This window comes from Lepidochelys olivacea (genome assembly GCF_965140295.1).
Source record: "Lepidochelys olivacea isolate rLepOli2 genome assembly, chromosome: 8".
Lineage (NCBI taxonomy): Eukaryota > Metazoa > Chordata > Testudines > Cheloniidae > Lepidochelys > Lepidochelys olivacea.
Genome location: NC_140418.1, coordinates 65095693 through 65116681, shown reverse-complemented (window position 1 = coordinate 65116681; position 20989 = coordinate 65095693). Strand labels below are relative to the sequence as shown.

The window sequence follows — 20989 nt, the reverse complement described above, 5'->3', positions numbered from 1 at the left end:
TAATTCACCACAGAAAAGCAACCTCCTGTATACCGCAGCTAAAGGATTAATGTGTGTGTGCGTGCGTGTATTTGTACATATATATATTATATATGTCACCCTCACCCTATTATTTTCTTCACAGCGAGTCACCATAACAATAATTGTTGCCTTCTGTTCCCAGATCATTCTCCAGAAATCATCAGTGGTCTCATCCTTGGGGCCTAGCAGATAAGGTATTTGATAAGAGATCCCTTCCCAAAAATTAGGAAAAACAGAGAAAGACTAGAACATAGTTACAATACCTATTATGGCTCAGAAACCATCCAAAGGTCATGCAATACTAGCCATAGACTGAATGACTTAATTACAATTCCACCATCTTAGTCTACATAATTTTAAAACTTTATTAGTGTGTGGCTGAGAAGGGCAAAAATTCTCCAGTGTGAAAATAAAGCAAATACTTATAGCCAATATTTTGCACTCCTCAAATTCCCTACTTTGGTTAGTCATAACTCCCCAAACCCAAACAGTCTAGCACTGCTTTATTTATTAAATTCCACATTTGCTGGCAATCCCATTTTGTTTAAATATATTAATACTGTTTGACTCCACCACTATGATTACAGGATAATTGGGTGAAGAATGAAATAAAAAATAAAGTAAAAATTTACCTTGTGCAGCAATGTACTTCCTTGGTTCTTTGAAACCCTGTTTTAAAAAAATACATCATTACTAAGCATTTAAAGATAGGAGATGAAGATTGTGAAAAGATTTGTCACTTCAGAAATTTACGTATTTAACATGCACAATAATATGGACACCAATCCAAGAGTACCAAATGCAGCGTAAAGATAGAACTAAAGAAGTGGAAACGATCAGTTCTAGAAGAGTCAATCAAATGCATTTGGTGCCTGAAATGGGACATGTATGAACCATTTTTCGTTTGTGCATCAAAAATTTTACTGAGAGAAGTCACTTACGTCAATATGGCTTGCATTTATATAGTCTGATCCTGGGTCTCCGTTTATCTCTGAGAGTTCAACTCGGTTATAATCATCTATTTAGATAATTTAAAACAAAGTAATGGAATAATTAACCAAGTTGCCTCAATATACTGATATAAGCGAAAACAATGAAGTATTTACACAACGTATGGAATTTGCATTCAGTACTTACAAGGGAGAATGTCAATGTAACGGTTTTTGTTTTGGTTGTAGTTTTTGCGTGCTTCCTTTATTGAGAACTTAGAGAAAACTCTGGGAATGCTCTGTAAAACATAATGCTTCTTTTATTCATAAAACACATTTTAGATAACTTCAACTAGCAACAAAATTCACATACTTGTTAATTAATTCCTAATGACAGTTGGAAGATAACATACTGTTATTCACAATATTATGATTGATACTGATTAGCTTTTTGAACAAATATTAAGTTATATAAAGATTAATATATTTTCCATATAATCAAAAGATGCTTCTCTCTCTCTCTCAAAAGACTAATGAAGAAGCTCCACGCTGGATTCTAGTCTGAACAGGAATTAATAAAACTGCTCTGAAATGCAGCATCAAGGGGCCCTGGTCCTTGACTCTGGCTCCTATAAACTACCACAAAACAAATAATAATAACAACACACTTCTAAATTCAACTCATAAAAGTAAAATCTTTAGAAACTGAGGAATTCTAAAGCCCACAGCAGCTGTGACCACCTTGTGTCTACACTTTGCGCTGGAGGTGTAATTCCGAGCTTGAGAAAACATACCAGTGCTAGCTCTGATCAAGATAGCGCACTAAAGATAGAATGTAGCCATGGCATTACACACGGCTAGATGTCCTGAATACATACCCATCTGAGATGGCAGGCATATACTGGCTTTGCCTGATTCAGAGCCAGGTCTCTCAGATAAGTGCCTTATCCACTAGCCTGTTGGCTATTCTGAGATGGGGGTGAGGGGTTCTTAATCTTAGATGTTTTGTAAGACACAACAAAAGGAGTTGGTTATTGAATGTGACAGATTCTTTTTAATGGTATGTTGCATAATATCTGATTTGGGATTTGTTATATTTCTGACTAGGCACAAACCTGAAATTCATCAAGGAAAAGTCTTCCTTCATCAGCAATCTTTCTCTTGTAGGTTTCCAACAACATTTCTGAAGGAATTGGCTCTACATTCATCAGTTGCTTTTCATCATCTTTAAACATAGAGACATATATTTTATATTTATTTGTAATGGTTTTAAAAATGTACTTAAAATCTCAGTAAATACATTTATTAAACAGTAAGATTAGCTAATGAGAACAGAAATATTCAATCAAACTAAGCCATATATGTTTATAGCAGCAAGTCCCACCCCTTCATATATGAGTAAACAGAGCCCCCAAAGCAACTGAACTTCTCCAGCGGGGGACAGATCAAAGAAACACTGCACACAGGGACTGTGTCCATTTCTGGGCACTGCACTTTAGGAAAGATGTGGAAAAACTGGAGACAGTCCAGAGGAGAACAACAAAAACAATAAAAGATCTAGACAGTCTGATCTATGAGGAAAAGTTAAAAAACTGGGTAGATTTAGTCTTGAAATAAGAAGATGGAGGGGAGACCTAATAATAGTCTTCAAATATAGTAAGGACTGTTATAAAGAGGACTGTGATCAATTTTTCTTCATGTCCACTGAAGGTAGGACAAGAAGTAATGGGCTTAATCTGCAGCAAGGGATACTGAGGTTAGATACTAGGAAACACTTTCTAACTATAAGAGTAGTTAAACTCTGAAATAGGCTTCCAAGGGAGTCTCTGGAATCCCCATCAATGGAAGTTTTAAAAAGCAGGTTGAGCAAACATCTGTCAGGGATGGTCTAGCTTTACTTGGTCCTCCCACGGTGCAGGGGGCTGAACTTGATGATTTCCTGAGGTCACTCTCAGCCCTATATTTCTATTATTCTAAGACTTCTGCACCTCCTGTGTACAGAAAAGCAGCATGCTGAGTGCACAGAGGTGACTTGGGAAAGTGGTGAGTGTGGCCAGTAAGGCCAAAGCAACATCTGAACCTGGCACAAGATACTTCAACCCAAACAGGGACAATAGTTATATTGTGCTGCCACTTACATTTGAGTAATAATTAACCATTTGTTAGTTGTAATAAATTATATTACTGTGTTATGCACAGTAACAGTAACCATTACACTAATGTCAGAAACTAATGTGAAAATAGTTCTAAGTCTTCCCTGAGTTATTATTATTAATTACAATGTTAAGTCCTTGTGCATTTTGATTCCAATTTAAATTAAATGTTTTTGCTATTCCATACAGAAACAGGACAAATGGATGTAATTGTGAAAGTGCCGTCTTCCAATTAGTATAATTAATTTTATAACCAGAAATAAGTTTATATTCTTTCAATATGTCCATAGAAAATTGGATTCTGGTTTCTTTTAAATCAATAATAAAATAATATCAGCTGCACAGAAAACAGCAAAATGTGTACAATGGGAATTTCTTCATATTATTGCTTCTCTTTGAGAAATTACTCAGGGTGCTAGATCTGAAGGAAACAGGAAGAGCAAGGAGGGTGAAAAAATGGGCAACCTTGTCAAGTTACCCTTTGTAAATTAAAAAATGGAATTCATGCAAGAAATTTTCCCAAATTTATTACAGATAATCCCAGTCAACACAGTCAAACTACTTTTCACCATGTAATGAGAACAGCTTCCCATACTAAATGGAGCAATCTCCTGACATATTTGTTTTTAAACTCTTTGACCCTGGTATAAACATTATTTGTTCCCAGTGAATTAATTTGGGATTAGTTGGTACTGTCTGCCAAACCAATCACTGACTCTTCCTCTCCCATTTTTCAGGGGGATAAGGAATTTCTGGTAAGCTCAGGGTGTGCAAGGTACTAGGCATAGGGCATCCAGAAAGGCCTTTATAATTAAGCACAGATTTGAGGCACCTCTTGTTTATCTTCAATTCTTGGATCATGTAAAGGTCTACTTGGGGTGAGTTCACTTCAGAGATGAATCTCATGAGGTATTCTGAAGCCCCATTCTGTATTCTGTTATGGCCACTGTTTGAGATATAGTAATAGTTTTACTGTCAAGATAATAAATATTAGATTTTCCAAGTTTTCCCAATATTTAATAAAGTTACAACCATTCACTTAAATAACATGTATAGAATATTCACTAACCTCTACCTTTGGCCTGGGCAAGGTTTGATTGTGTTAATATCTAATTTGTCTAAATTAATTAGACTTTAGCCATAGACATCTAAAATATAGATGGCTATGAGCTGGAATAAGACATTTGGCTAATATCTTATTTCCCTTACTAAACATATCTGATATGGAAAATGTACTTACCCCTCTTAACAAGCATCACATCTTCACCTGAATTGCTGTAAAAAGTATGAGTGTTTGTTAAGGCTTCGACTAATGCAATGTATGTATGACAATGAATTAAAGGATACAATTAATTAAATAAAGGTAGAGTTGTATAGGAATATGGGGAGTGGGGAGGAGTGCCGAGAGATCTTCAAACCAGGTAAAATTCCTTTTATGGCACTTTGTTACCCCTGGTGGTCCCAGGATCAGAGGAGGTAAAAGAGCAAATTATAACTACACTTGCCTCCCCCATCTTTAGCCAAGCTGAGCATGAGCTTGGCACAGCTGAGGACTGAGACCTCAGTTTTAGAACACTACTGCCATTTCATAAGTGGAGCTCTGGCCAGTGCTCTCTGATTTTCCATTAGGTATCTGAGATCAAACTTCTGCATGAAACCCCAGATCCCTTAACACTGTTCTGAAATCTTCTGTTTTAGCATAGATCTGGAAGAAAAGTCTGGATAGCACCTTGATCACGCTAAAAAAAGCCACATTCAACCTAATGTAAGGGGACTTGCCCCCTTACTAGGACTTGCCCCCTTACTAACATTCAGTGTGGGTGTTTTAGTTACTAGCTCCCAGAACTAAAAAGAGGTTTCAGGACCCTGAGACTGACAGCCCCAGGAACAATGGGGAGAGGCCAATGCTGCAGGTCAGCCTGAATGACAGGGTGGGCAGGCTAATCGGGGAGTCAGGAGGCCAGGGATGTCCCGTCCTCTGTGTGAGCTGGAATTGCCTGCGTCAGACAGAGTGGGGCCAAGCTAAGGAGAAAGCAAGGGCTCGAGCTGAGCTGGGGCGCAGAGCTGTGCCAGATCCAGAGAGAGCAGACCCTGTCCTGGGAGCAGAGCTGCAGCCCGAAAGCCAGAGGCACAGCCCAGAGAGAGCAGACTTGCCCTGGGAGCAGAGCTGCAGCAACCAGAGCCAGAGGGGCCAGAAAAGCAGCCCAGGAAGCAGGTCAGTGCTGGGAGCAGAGTCACAGAAGCAGCTTGCAGAGCAGACCTGTCCTGGCAGCAGAGCTGTAGCAACCAGAGGCAGAGGGGCCAAAGAAGCAGCCCAGGGAGCTGGAGGCAGAGCAACAGAGACAGAGGGGTGGAGCTGGGGCTGGAGCAGTCCGGAGCTGGGTGCGGTGAGCAGCTGGGGAGACCAAGGGGGACCCTGGGCAGTGGGCCCAGCACAGGGAGACACCTCAGCCAAGAGGCTCTGCCTGCCAGGCTTGGATTGTAACCCCGACAGGGCAGGGGCAACACTGGGAAGAAGGGTCCTACCACTTAGAGCCTGAGAGCATGTGGCCACCACCAGAGCAAGTGTCCAACCCACAGCATCCCTGCAGCACAGCCAGGGCCTGAGAAGAAGGCCTGGGACCTACGAGGAACAGACTGTGAACTGCCCTGACATTCCAGAGACACTGTTTGTGATGTTCCCTGCCACAAAGCGGGGTGATGTGTTTCCTTTAACCTTTTCCATTTTTCTTTATTCTTTTTAAATTTAATTGTTGATTAAAAAACTTGCATTTGCTTTAACTTGTATGTAATGGTCAGTGGGGCAGGGAAGTGCCAGTGCAGAGAGAGTACACCGGAGTGGGGATACCCTAGTCCCTGTCCTAGGTGACCACAGCAGGGTTGGGGGTCGAGCCCCCCAGGAATCCTGGGCCCAGCCTGGTTGGGGTTACGAGGACTCTGCCAGACAGGGGAGTGGAAGAGGAGTCCTCAAGGGCAGGGAGGCCACTGGATAAAGGAAGTGGGAGCGAGGACTCAGATCCTTTCACTAGCCCACTTCACTGGGGTAGTGCAGAAGCCAGGAACGTTCCCCACAATAGCAGGACTATTCCCCCGCTTACACTAATGTTCATATAAAAACAAAATATAAATGCTGGATATTTATTTCTCATGGTTTGGCGAGAATTCTGCTTATAGAAAACCGTTATAGATTCATAGATATAAAGGCCAGAAGGGATTGTTAGATCATCTAGTCTGACCTCCTGTATAACAGGGGACATAGAATTGAATCCAGTTACTCCTATAGTGAGCTCAGTAACTCTGTTTAACCCCTCTGATATAGTGAGCTCAATAACTCGTGTTTGATGAATCCAGAGTTATTCATTTTTATTCAAGGGTATTCTAACAGAGTTAATGTGCTGGCTCGATGAGTTGCCTTCCTGACACAGGGAGAGAATGAAACTGTTTGTTCCAGCTGTACAAACAGCAGAATGGGGGCTGCCTTTGAGCACATTTGTGAATTATCTGACCAGCTCTTTGGTAACTTGAACAACATTAAAATCATAGATATTCTGTTCTCTTATATTAGATTCTTATATTGTGCCTGCTACAATGCAAGCCACCTAAAAATATCCATGATTTAGTTTTTCTTTGGTTTTTTAAGGCAGAGACATATCTTTTTCAAATATCAAAAAAAATAGCTAACCCATATATTTAAAACATCATCACTTTCTTTTATAAAACCTTCAAAAAGATTTTTCTACTTCTAAAAAAAGGAGATGGAGAAGGGAGAAACTTACCTTAATTTCTCTCTGTGGAGATCATAGATTTTATACAGAACAATAAGTAAGGCAATTGATGTCACAATAATCAAGAACGCCAGGAATATAATCAGGGCGTGAGAATTGTCTGTCAACAAAAATCATGGCGTGAATACATAATAAGTTATTTTTAACAAACAATTAGAATTAGCATAGCAATTTTACTCATTTTATATTATATTTGTGTGTGTGTGTGCACATTCATTTAGAAGGGCTGGTTGGAATTTGAAATGTATTTGTGTGAAATATAATTTATTTTTTTGTTTTGTTTTATGAAAAAATTCTAAATAAAAATTCCTGCTGGCAAGAGGGGAGGGGGAATGGGAGAGGAGAGGGAAAATATCTGAAAAACAAAATACTTTTTTTCAAAATGAATTTTTTTCAAAACATGTTGACCAAATTGAAAAATTTCCATTAAAAACTTCATTTTTGTCCAACAGCTATTTTATATTGGGAAAAATTGTTACAATTTTTAAAAAAATGCTCAGCTCTAGTGTTTATGTGTCTGTCAAGTCATGCCCCCTTTCCCTGGACATATTCCCTATAATAGCTTGATGCTTTGCACTCCCAGAAGAGCATAAAGGAGCCTCAACAGAGCCAAGAATCTGGCCCTCTATCCTATTTCTCTGATAATGATTTCCTCTCAACAGCTCCAGCACTCCCCTGACCTGGTATGAATCCTACCCTCTTTAAAAACACACTTTTCATTTCTTAAAAGCATCTAATCTTCCACCTCCTCCACTCTGTAATTCCCCATTGCGTTTCTTCTTTGGGATGTCCCATTGGGAATGTCAGTCTTTGCCATCATTTTCTTTGGATAGCATGCAACTTCGTATTTCTATTGACTGACCCTCTGATCCTCTTATTCCTATGTACCTGCCTGTCCCTTTTCTGTCAACTCTTGCCCATGTGTTCTACTGCTGAATGCTTCAAAGACAGTTAATAAGTGTGCTAAATACGATTTGGTGTAGATTTTGCTTCAGTCTGAACCTTTTCAGCCTGAACCATTTTATTGCCAGAGTGGATGCAGACTAGATTAAATGATTCAACTATTCCACTTGCTATTGTCTCACAGTGCACTGGTGGCAAGAATTGGGGGAAATGGAACATCTTGGATTACGATGGCTTGCCCAGAACTGTTTGCCTGGAGTTACAAAAGGCTTCATAAACAGAAACAAAGTTGATGAAGTGATGAACTGGTCTATAAATAACTGCCTGACATATCTGAAATTTGGAGTCAGACATCGATCCAGAGCTCTGAAAAAGAAGGTGTGTGTAACACCAGCTCCCCACACCTTGTGATTGGACTGAATTTCGACTGGCCACCGGGATTTCTTTCCGACCTTTGGACTCTGGCATAGTATGAAAGGGGTGTGAATGTGGAGTGAGTGGGGTTTATATTGTAATCAATAAAAAGTATTTAGAGTATTATATACCAACACTGTGTCCGGTATCTGCCTGCTCCCCCATCCTGTAGGGAGACCTTTATCAGAGCTTAACATTTGGGGGAGAATTGTGAGTGGGGAGAGATATAAGGAGTGCTGGATTCTGAGACAGTGTTGGGGCAGTCTAAAGGGTGACTCCTTATTTGTGGGTTTTGAGAGATTAAAAGTACACTTGGGGAGATACTGCGTGGAGTTTTGGGAACATACTACATTAAGTATAAGTGAGCATACTATACATTAAGTATAAGTGAGAGCGTGCAGGGAGATACCGCGCGGGGTTTTGAGATAACGTTTAAAAAGAGTAAAGGGCTAGAGGCAGCTGTGATATGGTTGTTGTGGCAGGCTATGAAAAAGGTAATTGAATACAAGGAGGAGGCATGTGCAGGGCTACAGACCCTGCGAGAAAGTTTTAAAATCTGCTAGGAAAGTTTAGAGAAGGAAGTAAGACAAGCACAAGTAATGCAGACTCAGTTGGAACAGCTGGAAAAGAGAATTGATGGAATGGGGACACAGGCAAGGCTCTGCAGCTTCAGAGGTGGGAACAGAATATTGGGGAACAGACTCTGCCAGCGTGTAGAGCTATGAATATGTTTGCTTGGAATTAACCCCAATAAACATTGCATTGCCTGCACTTTGGATTTTTGGCATTCTGCTCTCTGTCTGTGTGACAAGAACCAGGGGAGAGGGTGAAGGAAAGGAGACACTTAAGTCCATTTTTAAGAGGTTTAGAGTAAAGGCAGCATTATGGGAGACTGCCAGTAATTTTTTTTTAAGTTTGGTGCTACTCCAATAAAGGCAACTGGAGGACCGCAAATTAAAGTTAGGGGTGGTTAAAGATAACTTGGCACAACAGGGTTTGAAATCAGAAGCAAAGTTAATGGACCACCTTAAGAGACAGGTTCTGTGACTTGGTCGGAGTGAAGAAAATAAAAATAAAAAAGGTTTTGACGTGAAAAAGGGAGAATGGGTTAACCCCTGAAGTTGTTCAGAAATAATTAACTGCAGCAGAGAATAGTACTTCTGCAATTCAACTGAGGTAAAAAAAAAAAAAAAAGCACAGGGTAAGGCAGCTGTATTGCAACTTAAAGAATTGAATGAAGAAGTAAGTGATTTTAAAGTAAGGAAGAGTTACAAGTAGCTTTTGCATAATTAGTGCGACAGACTTCGTAGGGAAGTAAACGCTTAGGAGTTGTGAAAATCTTAAAAAGTAACAGTTGTGGTATTATAAAAAGGGAATTCTTGGTTTAATAATAAAACCCAGTTATGTAAATATAAATATATGTGCAATGCGGTACAGTCACATTAAGCGGAACCGTGGTAATTAAACAAATTATACAAGGGGGTCAGGTAGAGAGGCTACTGCTACCACTATGTATTATCCCCAGAAGTCTTTACAACTATTCTGAGGGGAAATGGGTCCTTTTCCGACAGAAATAGTTTGTAATCAAAATCACTAGATATGGGTATGTATATATATATATGGGTATGTATATGTATGGGTTTTTTATTGGAACTTGACTGCCTTCGATTATACAAAATTGAATGGAATCTGGGTACAGTATTATGAAAAAATAATTAGAGCAGTGCAAGGGATAGTAGGCAAAAAAAATAGAATTTGTGTGTGTAAATATTTTTGTGTAATTATGTAAGCTTTCAAGGACTAAACCAACACTTATGGTGTGTAAAATCCTGTTTGTAGGTTTAAGATAAATTGCCTTTGTTTTTAAATAAAAAAATAAATATGGTGGGAAAATGGTAAGAATTTAACATGGGAATATTTAAAACCAGAGGACTTGGAGAAGCAATGGAGGTATTTTTATGTTATAAAAGGTGAGAGCTGGTTGACATTTCAATTTAGTGATAATGAAAATAACCGAATATAAGCATCCTGAATTGCACTTTTTGGAATTTAGGATTTAATGTCACTACCCTGGATGTGATTTATGAAAAAGAATTGGCTAACATTCATGTGGGATGGAATGAGTCAGCAGCTCTCAAAATGTGGATGTATGATGCTATGGTAAATTCTTCCACAGTGGTGAAATTAAGCTGTTTCAGGAAAATCGATAGGGAAATATACTTTGGGGGATATGGTAGGTATTTTGTGTTTCTTAATCAAATACCAGTAAATAAAAGAATCATGGCAGATGAACATCCATATGGAAGGGGGGAAGTAATTGAAGCCCCAACTATTGTGGAACAAACGATCTGGCTGGAGGGGTCGCAATTAAATGTGGGTGCACAACTTCAGAATGTATACCATATGCCTTGCCTCTATTACTAGCATGGCAACAACAATGGGGAGATGGAGCTAAAAGAAGTAAAAGAGGTACAGGAGAATATAGTGTGGGTGGCACTGGTGGTGAGGCTGGGGTCTTGACTTCATCTGATATTGAGACATCACAAGGGAAAATGTCTTGGGTGAGATTCTGGGAGCCATGCAGATGCATGTAATACAAAATTTTGGCACATTATCGGAGCAAGGAATAAGGAATGTAGTGCTCCAGTTAAAACAAATACAAGCCTTGGAAGCATCTTTAAATGCAAGTTTATTGAGTGTGTCATAAATTAATAAGAAGACTGTGTTAACAATATGATGTGTACAGATGCAAGCTTATGGGATACAGTATATATAGAAGATAGTCAATATACTGAGTAACAGGCAATGACCCTTTGAATGGTTCAAAGACTCCCATATATGGAAACAACAAATTATAGGAGGGAAGAAACACCTTGGGTTTAATTGGAATCAAACCACTCTAAAAGGGGATTTGAAGGGCAGGATGCTATCACATAACACTGGAAAAAAGAAAAGAATTGCAATGGCCTGGGTGATGCTGAAGATTATTAATGGAGAATTATGGCAAATAGAAATAAGTGGAAGACATTTGATCCAGGAAGAGCAGGGCTATAAACTGGTGGAACTGATAAAACATTGTGAGGCGAGGGGGAAAAATAAATTGGTGTGCCCACAGCTAACTTGGACTTTAGAGAGATGACATCTAAATCATTCAAACTGACAATATATAATACAATATTTATCCCCTAATGGCACAAGAGTGTTTGATATAGGCAACGGGTGCATTTGTGTTGTGGCCACTGAAAAATATGTATTTTGGGGACATATGACAGAAAAAGGTCCAATTGACTCATGCAAATGTAATGCAACAGAGGTTATTATTGAAGGCATTGTTTATCTGGGACCCTTATTCTTAAAAAAGGAAATTGGTTGGCGACCAAACGATGTGGACTGGTCTTTTCATTTAGGGGTACATTGAGAACAGTGGGAGGAATTGGTTGATAAAAGTGAAAAAATAAAGCAATATGCAAAGGATGTATCTAAATCTGCCCAGTTAGGAAAGATAAGTATCTTATTGCATAATGGTCACATATTAAAATTAGGAAAAGAAGGAGAAGAATTGACAGTCCACCATTGGTACGATGTCTTTAAGGGATGGTCTCCCAGTGCCACGGCCCTCCCTGAATTTGGCATTGCATCCTATTGCTATATTGACAGGTTTCAGAGTAACAGCCGTGTTAGTCTGTATTCGCAAAAAGAAAAGGAGTACTTGTGGCACCTTAGAGACTAACCAATTTATTTGAGCATAAGCTTTCGTGAGCCACAGCTCACTTCATCGGATGCATGCTGTGGAAAATACAGAAGATGTTTTTATACACACAAACCATGAAAAAATGGGTGTTTATCACTACAAAAGGTTTTCTCTCCCCCCACCCCACTCTCCTGCTGGTAATAGCTTATCTAAAGTGATCACTCTCCTTACAATGTGTATGATAATCAAGGTGGGCCATTTCCAGCACAAATCCAGGGTTTAACAAGAACGTCTGAGGAACAGTGGGGGTGGGGGGAGAAGGAATAAACAAGGGGAATAGGTTACTTTTTATAATGAATCAACCATTCCCAGTCTCTATTCAAGCCTAAGTTAATTGTATCCAATTTGCAAATTAATTCCAATTCAGCAGTCTCTCGTTGGAGTCTGTTTTCGAAGTTTTTTTGTTGAAGGATAGTCATTTTGAGATCAGAAATCGAGTGACCAGAGAGATCAGAAATCGAGTGACCAGGGCATTGGCACCCTGACAGCAGGATTGTCTGGCTATGTAGACTCCCTCCTCAGGCCCTACGCTACCAGCACTCCCAGCTACCTTCGAGACACCACTGACTTTCTGAGGAAACTACAATCCATCGGTGATCTTCCTGGTAACACCATCCTGGCCACTATGGATGTAGAAGCCCTCTACACCAACATTCCACACAGAGATGGACTACAAGCCATCAAGAACACTATCCCCGATAATGTCACGGCTAACTTGGTGGCTGAACTTTGTGACTTTGTCCTTACCCATAACTATTTTACATTTGGGGACAATGTATACCTTCAAATCAGCGGCACTGCTATGGGTTCCCGCATGGCCCCACAGTATGCCAACATTTTTATGGCTGACTTAGAACAACGCTTCCTCAGCTTTCGTCCCCTAATGCCCCTACTCAACTTGCGCTATATTGATGACACCTTCATCATCTGGACCCATGGAAAAGAAGCCCTTGAGGAATTCCACCATGATTTCAACAATTTCCATCCCACCATCAACCTCAGCCTGGACCAGTCCACAAAAGAGATCCACTTCCTGGACACTACAGTGCTAATAAACAATGGTCACATAAACACCACCCTATACCGGAAACCTACTGACCGCTATTCCTACCTACAAGCCTCCAGCTTTCACCCTGACCACACCACATGATCCATTGTCTACAGCCAAGCTCTGCGATATAACCGCATTTGCTCCAACCCCTCAGACAGAGACAAACACCTACAAGATTTCTATCAAGCATTCTTACAACTACAATACCCACCTGCGGAAGTGAAGAAACAGATTGATACAGCCAGAAGAGTTCCCAGAAGTCACCTACTACAGGACAGGCCTAACAAAGAAAATAACCGAACGCCACTAGCCGTCACCTTCAGCCCCCAACTAAAACCTCTCCAACGCATTATCAAGGATCTACAACCTATCCTGAAGGATGACCCAACACTCTCCCTCAAATCTTGGGAGACAGGCCAGTCCTTGCCTACAGACAGCCCCTCAACCTGAAGCGAATACTCACCAGCAACCACATACCACACAACAGAACCACTAACCCAGGAACCTATCCTTGCAACAAAGCCCGTTGCCAACTGTGCCCACATATCTATTCAGGGGACACCATCACAGGGCCTAATAACATCAGCCACACTATCAGAGGCTTGTTCACCTGCACATCTACCAATGTGATATATGCCATTATGTGCCAGCAATGCCCCTCTGCCGTGTACATTGGTCAAACTGGACAGTCTCTACGTAAAAGAATAAATGGACACAAATCAGATGTCAAGAATTATAACATTCATAAACCAGTCGGAGAACACTTCAATCTCTCTGGTCACTCGATTTCTGATCTCAAAGTGACTATCCTTCAACAAAAAAACTTCGAAAACAGACTCCAATGAGAGACTGCTGAATTGGAATTAATTTGCAAATTGGATACAATTAACTTAGGCTTGAATAGAGACTGGGAATGGTTGATTCATTATAAAAAGTAACCTATTCCCCTTGTTTATTCCTTCCCCCCCCCACCCCCACTGTTCCTCAGACGTTCTTGTTAAACCCTGGATTTGTGCTGGAAATGGCCCACCTTGATTATCATACACATTGTAAGGAGAGTGATCACTTTAGATAAGCTATTACCAGCAGGAGAGTGGGGTGGGGGGAGAGAAAACCTTTTGTAGTGATAAACACCCATTTTTTCATGGTTTGTGTGTATAAAAACATCTTCTGTATTTTCCACAGCATGCATCCGATGAAGTGAGCTGTGGCTCACGAAAGCTTATGCTCAAATAAATTGGTTAGTCTCTAAGGTGCCACAAGTACTCCTTTTCTTATTGCTATATTGTTCATGTTAATTATTCTATTAATCTTTGTCATGCTGTGTTTGTCAAATAAGAAAATGACAAGGAGTTTTGGAATGGGTAATATATAAAGCTGAGCTGCTTGCAAAATCATAAAAGTGATACAATAATCAATGTTATTAATCATGTATCAAAAGGGGGACTGTTGAGATGTATATGTTTTAATATGCTATAGGCCATATGGGCCTAGTATAAATGCTGTATGTTTGACATGAGTACGTGATTTGCATACTGGCAGCTGAAGCAAGTATTTAAGGTTATGAGTGGTCAAGAACTGTCTGTGCAAAACCAACTTTTATGTTCCTGGGGAATATGAAGAATTAGCAGGGAAGGGAATAACACCAGCTGTGCAGTTATGCAAAAACTGGGGGAAATGGAATGTCTTGGATTATTGTGGCTTGCCCAGAACTGTTTGCCTGGAGTTATGGGTGAAAGGACTTCGTAAATAGAAACAAAGTTGATGAAGCGATGAACTGGTCTATAAATAACTGCCTGACAGATCTGAAATTTGGAGTCAGACATCAATCCAGAGCTCTGAAAAAGAAGAGGTGTGTAACGCCATCTTCCCACACCTTGTGATCGGACTGAATTTCGACTGGCCTTCAGGGATTTCATTCTGACCTTCAGACTCTGGTGTAGTATGAAAGGGGAGTGAGTGGGATTTATATTGTAATCAATAAAAAGTATTTAGAATATTATATACCAACACTGTGTCAGGTATCTGCCTGCTCCCCCATCCCATAGGGAGATCTCTATCAGAGCCTAACAGAACTAGTCACCTAAATATTGTAATTATGACAACAGTAGAGTTTAAAAGGCACACTAACATTGTGTGCCATCTCAGTGACACTTAAACAAGTCTGTAAATAAAAACATTGACTAGTCCATTGAAAATATTTACTTACATTTTGTTGTTACTTTGTCTTTGACAGGATCCCCCTCACAATCTCCATTGTACATGTAAATCTGAGTTGCAATAAATGAAGACATTCATAAAAAATTTTGTACTAAGCAAAAGTTCTTCCACAAACTTAAAATATTGATTTCCAAGGAGCTATACAGATTTACACTAGCTGAGGATCTATCCTCCAACCTTTTTCAGCTCTTAAACATGGCTACCACTAAAATGTGGCACTGTGTTGCAATATAAACTATTTTAAAAACTTTTTGCTGATATATCAATAGCATTTGCAGTACAAAATATCTAAAAAAATCCATTAGAAATAACCAATCATAATAAGGGCACCTTTTGTATGGATATATATTTTAATATGAAAGTAGATGTGCAATATATAATAAAACATTATAGTTTATTTGGTTTATTCAATGACTATGACAAGTATATTTTTATAAAAGGGATCATCATCTAATAAATAGTGTAATATTTTAATGCAGTTTTGTGTATACAAAAAGGACAAACTGTCAATTTGGAATCTCCAATTTGGAATCTGTTTGTGTGTTCTCAAAGAAAATTCCAAAAGTGAAACTTCCATACAGGATTCACTGTACTAAATTTTCTGCATATGCAAAACTTATCTCACATTTATACACCAAGTTAAAAAGTAATATGTGCATCTAATTTCAAATACTATATCTGTCTACATTTCCGTTTGTGTATGCATTTTCTGATTTTAAGTCATTCTTGTGCAATATAATATTCTTAAAATGCAGCCTTTAATTTTGCAAAATATAATTCATTTTAACTAAATCTATAGCATCTTCTGACAGAGAATCTCAAAGCACTGTATAAACATTGTTTACAAATTTAAGATCACGACATCCCTAAGAATTAGACACCCAATCTTATATGGTGCTTAGGTTACTCAGAAACTACTGATGTCAATGGAAGTTCAGAGTGCTCAGCACCTTACAGGATAAGGCCCTAAGTAAGCATTTTTCCCATTTTACAAATAGAAAAAGTGAGTGACAGTGAGATTTAGTAATTTGCCTGGAGTCACAAAGTCTGTGGCAGAGCACAACAATTCAAACAATAAGGTCCTAACTGATACTGGTGGCTGCTGACCATGAATGCAATCCCCTCTCTCCCTTCACACCTTGGCTCCTCACAGAATTTTCCATCTTGCAGGAAGTAGCACTCTGCCTTCTTGTGTTAGCATGCCTTGCATGTATTAGCAGGAGTGTTGTAAACAAGACATGAAAAGTAATTGTTCCACTGTACTCAGTTCTGATAAGGCCTCAGTTGGAGTTCTGTGTCCAGTTCTGGGAACCACCCTTCAGGAAAGATGTGGACAAATTGGAGAAAGTACAGTGGGGAGCTGTTTATGATTTATGATTAAAGGTCTAGAAAACATGGCCTCTAAGGAAAGATTGGTAAAATTGGGTTTGTTTAATCTGGAGAAGAGAAGACTGAGGGAGAATATGACAACAGTCTACAAGTACGTAAATGGTTGTTATAAAGCAGAGGGTAGTAAATTGTTCTCCTTAACCACTGAGGACAGGTCAAGATATAAAGAATTTAGAAATTGCAGCAAGGGAGATTTAGTTTGCACACTGGGAAAAATGTCCTAACTTCAAGGATAGTCAAGCACTGGAACAAATTATCAGGTGAGGTTGTGGAATCTCTGTCACTGGAGGTTTTTAAGAACAGGTTGGACAAACACCTGTCAGGCATGTTCAAGATAACATTTAGTCCTGCCTCAGTGCAGGGGACTAGAGTAGCTGCCTATTGAGGTCCCCTCCAGTTCTACATTTCTATGAATCTTCAGCTCAACAGCTGCTAGACAGGCTTTCTCTCATGCTGGCTGGCTCTGTGCTAACTTGAAATGCTCTAGACTAGAAAGCCAAAACTGCAGTTAAATAGCCCCATGAGCTACTACAAGCAACAGTATTTTTTCACCTGATTTGAAAGGCCATGGTATTATTATGATAATATTATTCAAGATATTTAAAAGTTCTTTAGTAAATGAGAAAAACTGGGTCACCTTGAAGCTGACATCTATTCCACGTATGTCCTTGACATGTATGAGGCATAGATGGAGGGTCCCACTTGGGCTATAGCCACCTGAGATTCATACATTAAGCACCAACTATTTTTCAATTTAAGATGTCCTTAAGGCTAACCCTGGCTTTCAGAGGAATAGTGGAAGCCACTGAGAGATAAGCAGCATCCTAGAGATTGCATGTGAGATAAACTCACACAAGAACTTGATTTAGAGACGATTAACGTTGCATCAGGACACACCCCACCAAGTCAAAACCTGAAAAGGGTAAAAGAGATTTTAAGAATCCTTGCTGCATCAACATACTTGATAAGTAAGTTCCCTTAGGAGACACCTTTCCTGAAAGGACTGCTATTTCTGCTTGTGCACCATGCAACTGAACATCACGTGGACTCTCTGGACTAAGGGTATGTTTACACTGCACAACAAGCCCAGGTTCTGACTCTGAGCCGAAGCCCCCCTTACAACCACATGTAAATCACTCTTACTTGGGTCAGCAAGCACTCAGTACCTGGATCCAAGGACCCTGCTGAGGAGGTGGGTCAGAGCCTGAGTTGTGCTGTGACTTGGGGTCCAAACCATGTTATTTTGCAGGTTGGATATAGCTCAAGCCACAGACCTGAGTCAGAAGGTCAGTATAGTGCAGTATGGACGTGTTAGCATGGTTGTAAGACCTGACTCCAACAATTACAGTTGCGAGACCTGATTGTAGCAATTGTAAAACTAGGTTTAAAATGGACTGTGGACATTCAAACACAGACTTAGAAATACCAAGTCCACAAGCCTGGGTCCCACAGACATGGGTTTATAATGTAATGTAGACATTAGAGACTGAAGAACCCTAAAAGGCCCAGAGTTCCCAAGTTTTGGAGCTGGGAAAAGAACCACCATTTGGGCAGGGTGTGTGTGTATATTTTATATATATATATATATATATATATATATATATATATATATATATATATATATATATAGTAAGGGGATGAGTGGCAGCAAATGTAACAGTGGGAATACGATAGGGAAGTTTATTAAAGAGAGACAACCCAAAATCTAAGATTTCATGAAAACCTGGTTAAACCAAGAAATTAGGAAACTGCTCCTTTTATCCTATTTTGAGGGTGTCAGGTTTGTCACAGACAGACACTGAATCTACAAAGCCACAATCAGTTCTCTCATGTATTGAGGACTGTACTGGAATTGAAAGCTAAGACTTTAAGAGTTGTGGGGGGTTTCATGTTTCTCCCTGTAGGCAGTCAGCAGACAGACAGCCTAGAGTAAAGTGGGATTAGTTGTGCTTTGCTGTTTTACGAAGCAGCCTGCCTGTTCTCTCTCTGTTTTGGGGTTCTTGTGAATTATCATTTTGAATTCTTAGAAATAAAGTAGTTTACGTTACAACCTTCCAGCAAGAGTATTTATTGTTTATGTTTTTATCTAACTTCTGTGAACATAACAAGTTCCAATGACTCTTGGGTAGACCCAGATCCAGAATCCTACTGTCGCTGCCTAGAAGACCCTATCTGACTTCCCCAGCCAGGATCAGGCAGAACAGACTAAATCCTGGGTCACTCTTTGGAAACCACACTAGAATCTTAGTCCTGTTGTAGCCAGGGGGATTAGTGCAGGTGGTGCAAGATGAGCCCGCAAAAGAAGACTGTACTCAACTCCAACAGTTAGGACAATCTCAGTCCCTCTTCCTTTTTTTGCAGATTGTTTCTGAATTCAAAGTATAAAATGAATGAACAAATCCCAGAGAGACTAGCATCCACTCTGTAAAGCTGCCATTCATTAGCAAGGCAAGAAGAAGGCAGGAGAAGAGTGAAGAAAAAGGGCAGATATTGATTCCTGAAAGAAGCTGAACTTCAAGCCTGCTTCCTAGGTGCTGTCTTAGCTGAACTAACATATGGGAGCAGCTACCAGGGCCTGGAAATGTTCCAAAGAAGTGATAGATATAGTACACAGACTTTATAAGGAGAGTAATAAATGCTACAAAGATAAAATGCCAGGAGGAGATCTCTGTCCCTGTCCATAGTGGAAGGGAGGAAGATGGGGGAGGAAACCAGAGGGAGGCATTCAGGAGAGGGAAAACTTTATCTGAGAGAGCTCAGAAGACAGATATGATTTGAATATGTAATACTGACACCCAGCAGCAGCAGGGACTGAACTCAAGACCTCTAAATCTTAACATGTAAGTGTCTACTGCTCGAGCTAAAAAAATCATCCTCTCTTAACTGAGGCTGTAGCAAGCTCATCAATCTCTATTTGGTCTAGGCACCACTAAAAGGGAACAAAGCACTACACTGAGCAGGCATGACACATGGATCAGTGTTTTTCTCTGTAAGGTGAAGGATCAATCGAGGTGTGTGAAAAGTCTGCCCAAAGTCTCATCTGGTGGGAATGAGATCTGATCCCTGAGTCATCTTAATCAACCCATGAGTATATAATAAATATCAGGAATAACACTGGATAACCTCAAGAATCCATAGTGAAAAATTAGGTTTCAGAGTAACAGCCGTGTTAGTCTGTATTCGCAAAAAGAAAAGGAGTACTTGTGGCACCTTAGAGACTAACCAATTTATTTGAGCATGAGCTTTCGTGAGCTACAGCTCACTTCATCGGATGCATACCGTGGAAACTGCAGCAGACTTTATATATACACAGAGAATATGAAACAATACCTCCTCCCACCCCACTGTCCTGCTGGTAATAGCTTATCTAAAGTGATCATCAGGTTGGGCCATTTCCAGCACAAATCCAGGTTTTCTCACCCTCCACCCCCCCAACACAAATTCACTCTCCTGCTGGTGATAGCCCATCCAAAGTGACAACTCTTTACACAATGTGCATGATAATCAAGTTGGGCCATTTCCTGCACAAATCCAGGTTCTCTCACCCCCTCACCCCCCTCCCAAAAACCACACACACAAACTCACTCTAAAAGTATTTATTTGCTAAGGATTATCTGCATAGCCCTACCCAAGTTCTGGCACACCTGCATCCCTCAGTCTCCCAGAATTGAAAATTACATATATTAGATACTACTGAGCCTGAAATGTAATATAAACACCAAAGTGCAGATGTGGATCGTGATCAGTAATCATCACATTTACAAATATTTTAAACTATAAAATATTAGTTCTACTAAGAAAAGAGCTTTACCATAGCAGAGTAATTTTTGATTAAAAATAGACACAATACAACTTTTTTTAAAAAATGGCACTACCAATAATTTTGTGGTGAAATTAACTATATATCCATCTAAATCTACATATATATAAAACTTACCTCAATGTCATATGTGGTCAAGTAATAAAGATTTTCTTGACGAAAATCACACTCGGATCGGTTAATGACTTTTCCATCCCATTTCAAACTGAAAATTTGTAATTTGCCATTTGGTTCATGCCCCTCACACTTAATGTGGACAACATTGTTGTGTGGTTGACTTATACTGATAATCTTCACTGCACCTGGTTCTGTTTATAGAAGAAATGTCACCATTTTGTATTTTAATATTTTGGAATCAAACATTTTAACAGTTATGTTTTTACCCATTTTTCCACTAATTGCTACCTACATGTATCACTGATAGATTTATTATATTTCACCCCCTAATCCTGATTCAGCAAAGTCAATAGCACTGCTCATATGCTTAAGTTAAGCATGTGCTTAAGCACTTTGTTGAATTGGTACCTCCATAAACTGGAATAAGACTGTGATA

General features: G+C 39.6%; 1 protein-coding gene across 1 annotated transcript in view; it reads right to left on the bottom strand.

The window, feature by feature from the left end:
- PTPRC (protein tyrosine phosphatase receptor type C) overlaps positions 1 to 20989 on the bottom strand; it is a 122058-nt gene that overhangs the window by 12177 nt on the left and 88892 nt on the right. Inside the window, exons 12-20 of the mRNA XM_084636343.1 lie at positions 20554 to 20744; positions 15217 to 15277; positions 6880 to 6988; positions 4344 to 4378; positions 2066 to 2175; positions 1159 to 1249; positions 963 to 1039; positions 654 to 690; positions 106 to 203 (exon numbers count right to left, since the gene is read on the bottom strand). Of these exons, the coding sequence (XP_084492469.1) occupies positions 106 to 203; positions 654 to 690; positions 963 to 1039; positions 1159 to 1249; positions 2066 to 2175; positions 4344 to 4378; positions 6880 to 6988; positions 15217 to 15277; positions 20554 to 20744 (809 nt within the window). The remainder of the gene's footprint in view (positions 1 to 105; positions 204 to 653; positions 691 to 962; positions 1040 to 1158; positions 1250 to 2065; positions 2176 to 4343; positions 4379 to 6879; positions 6989 to 15216; positions 15278 to 20553; positions 20745 to 20989) is intronic.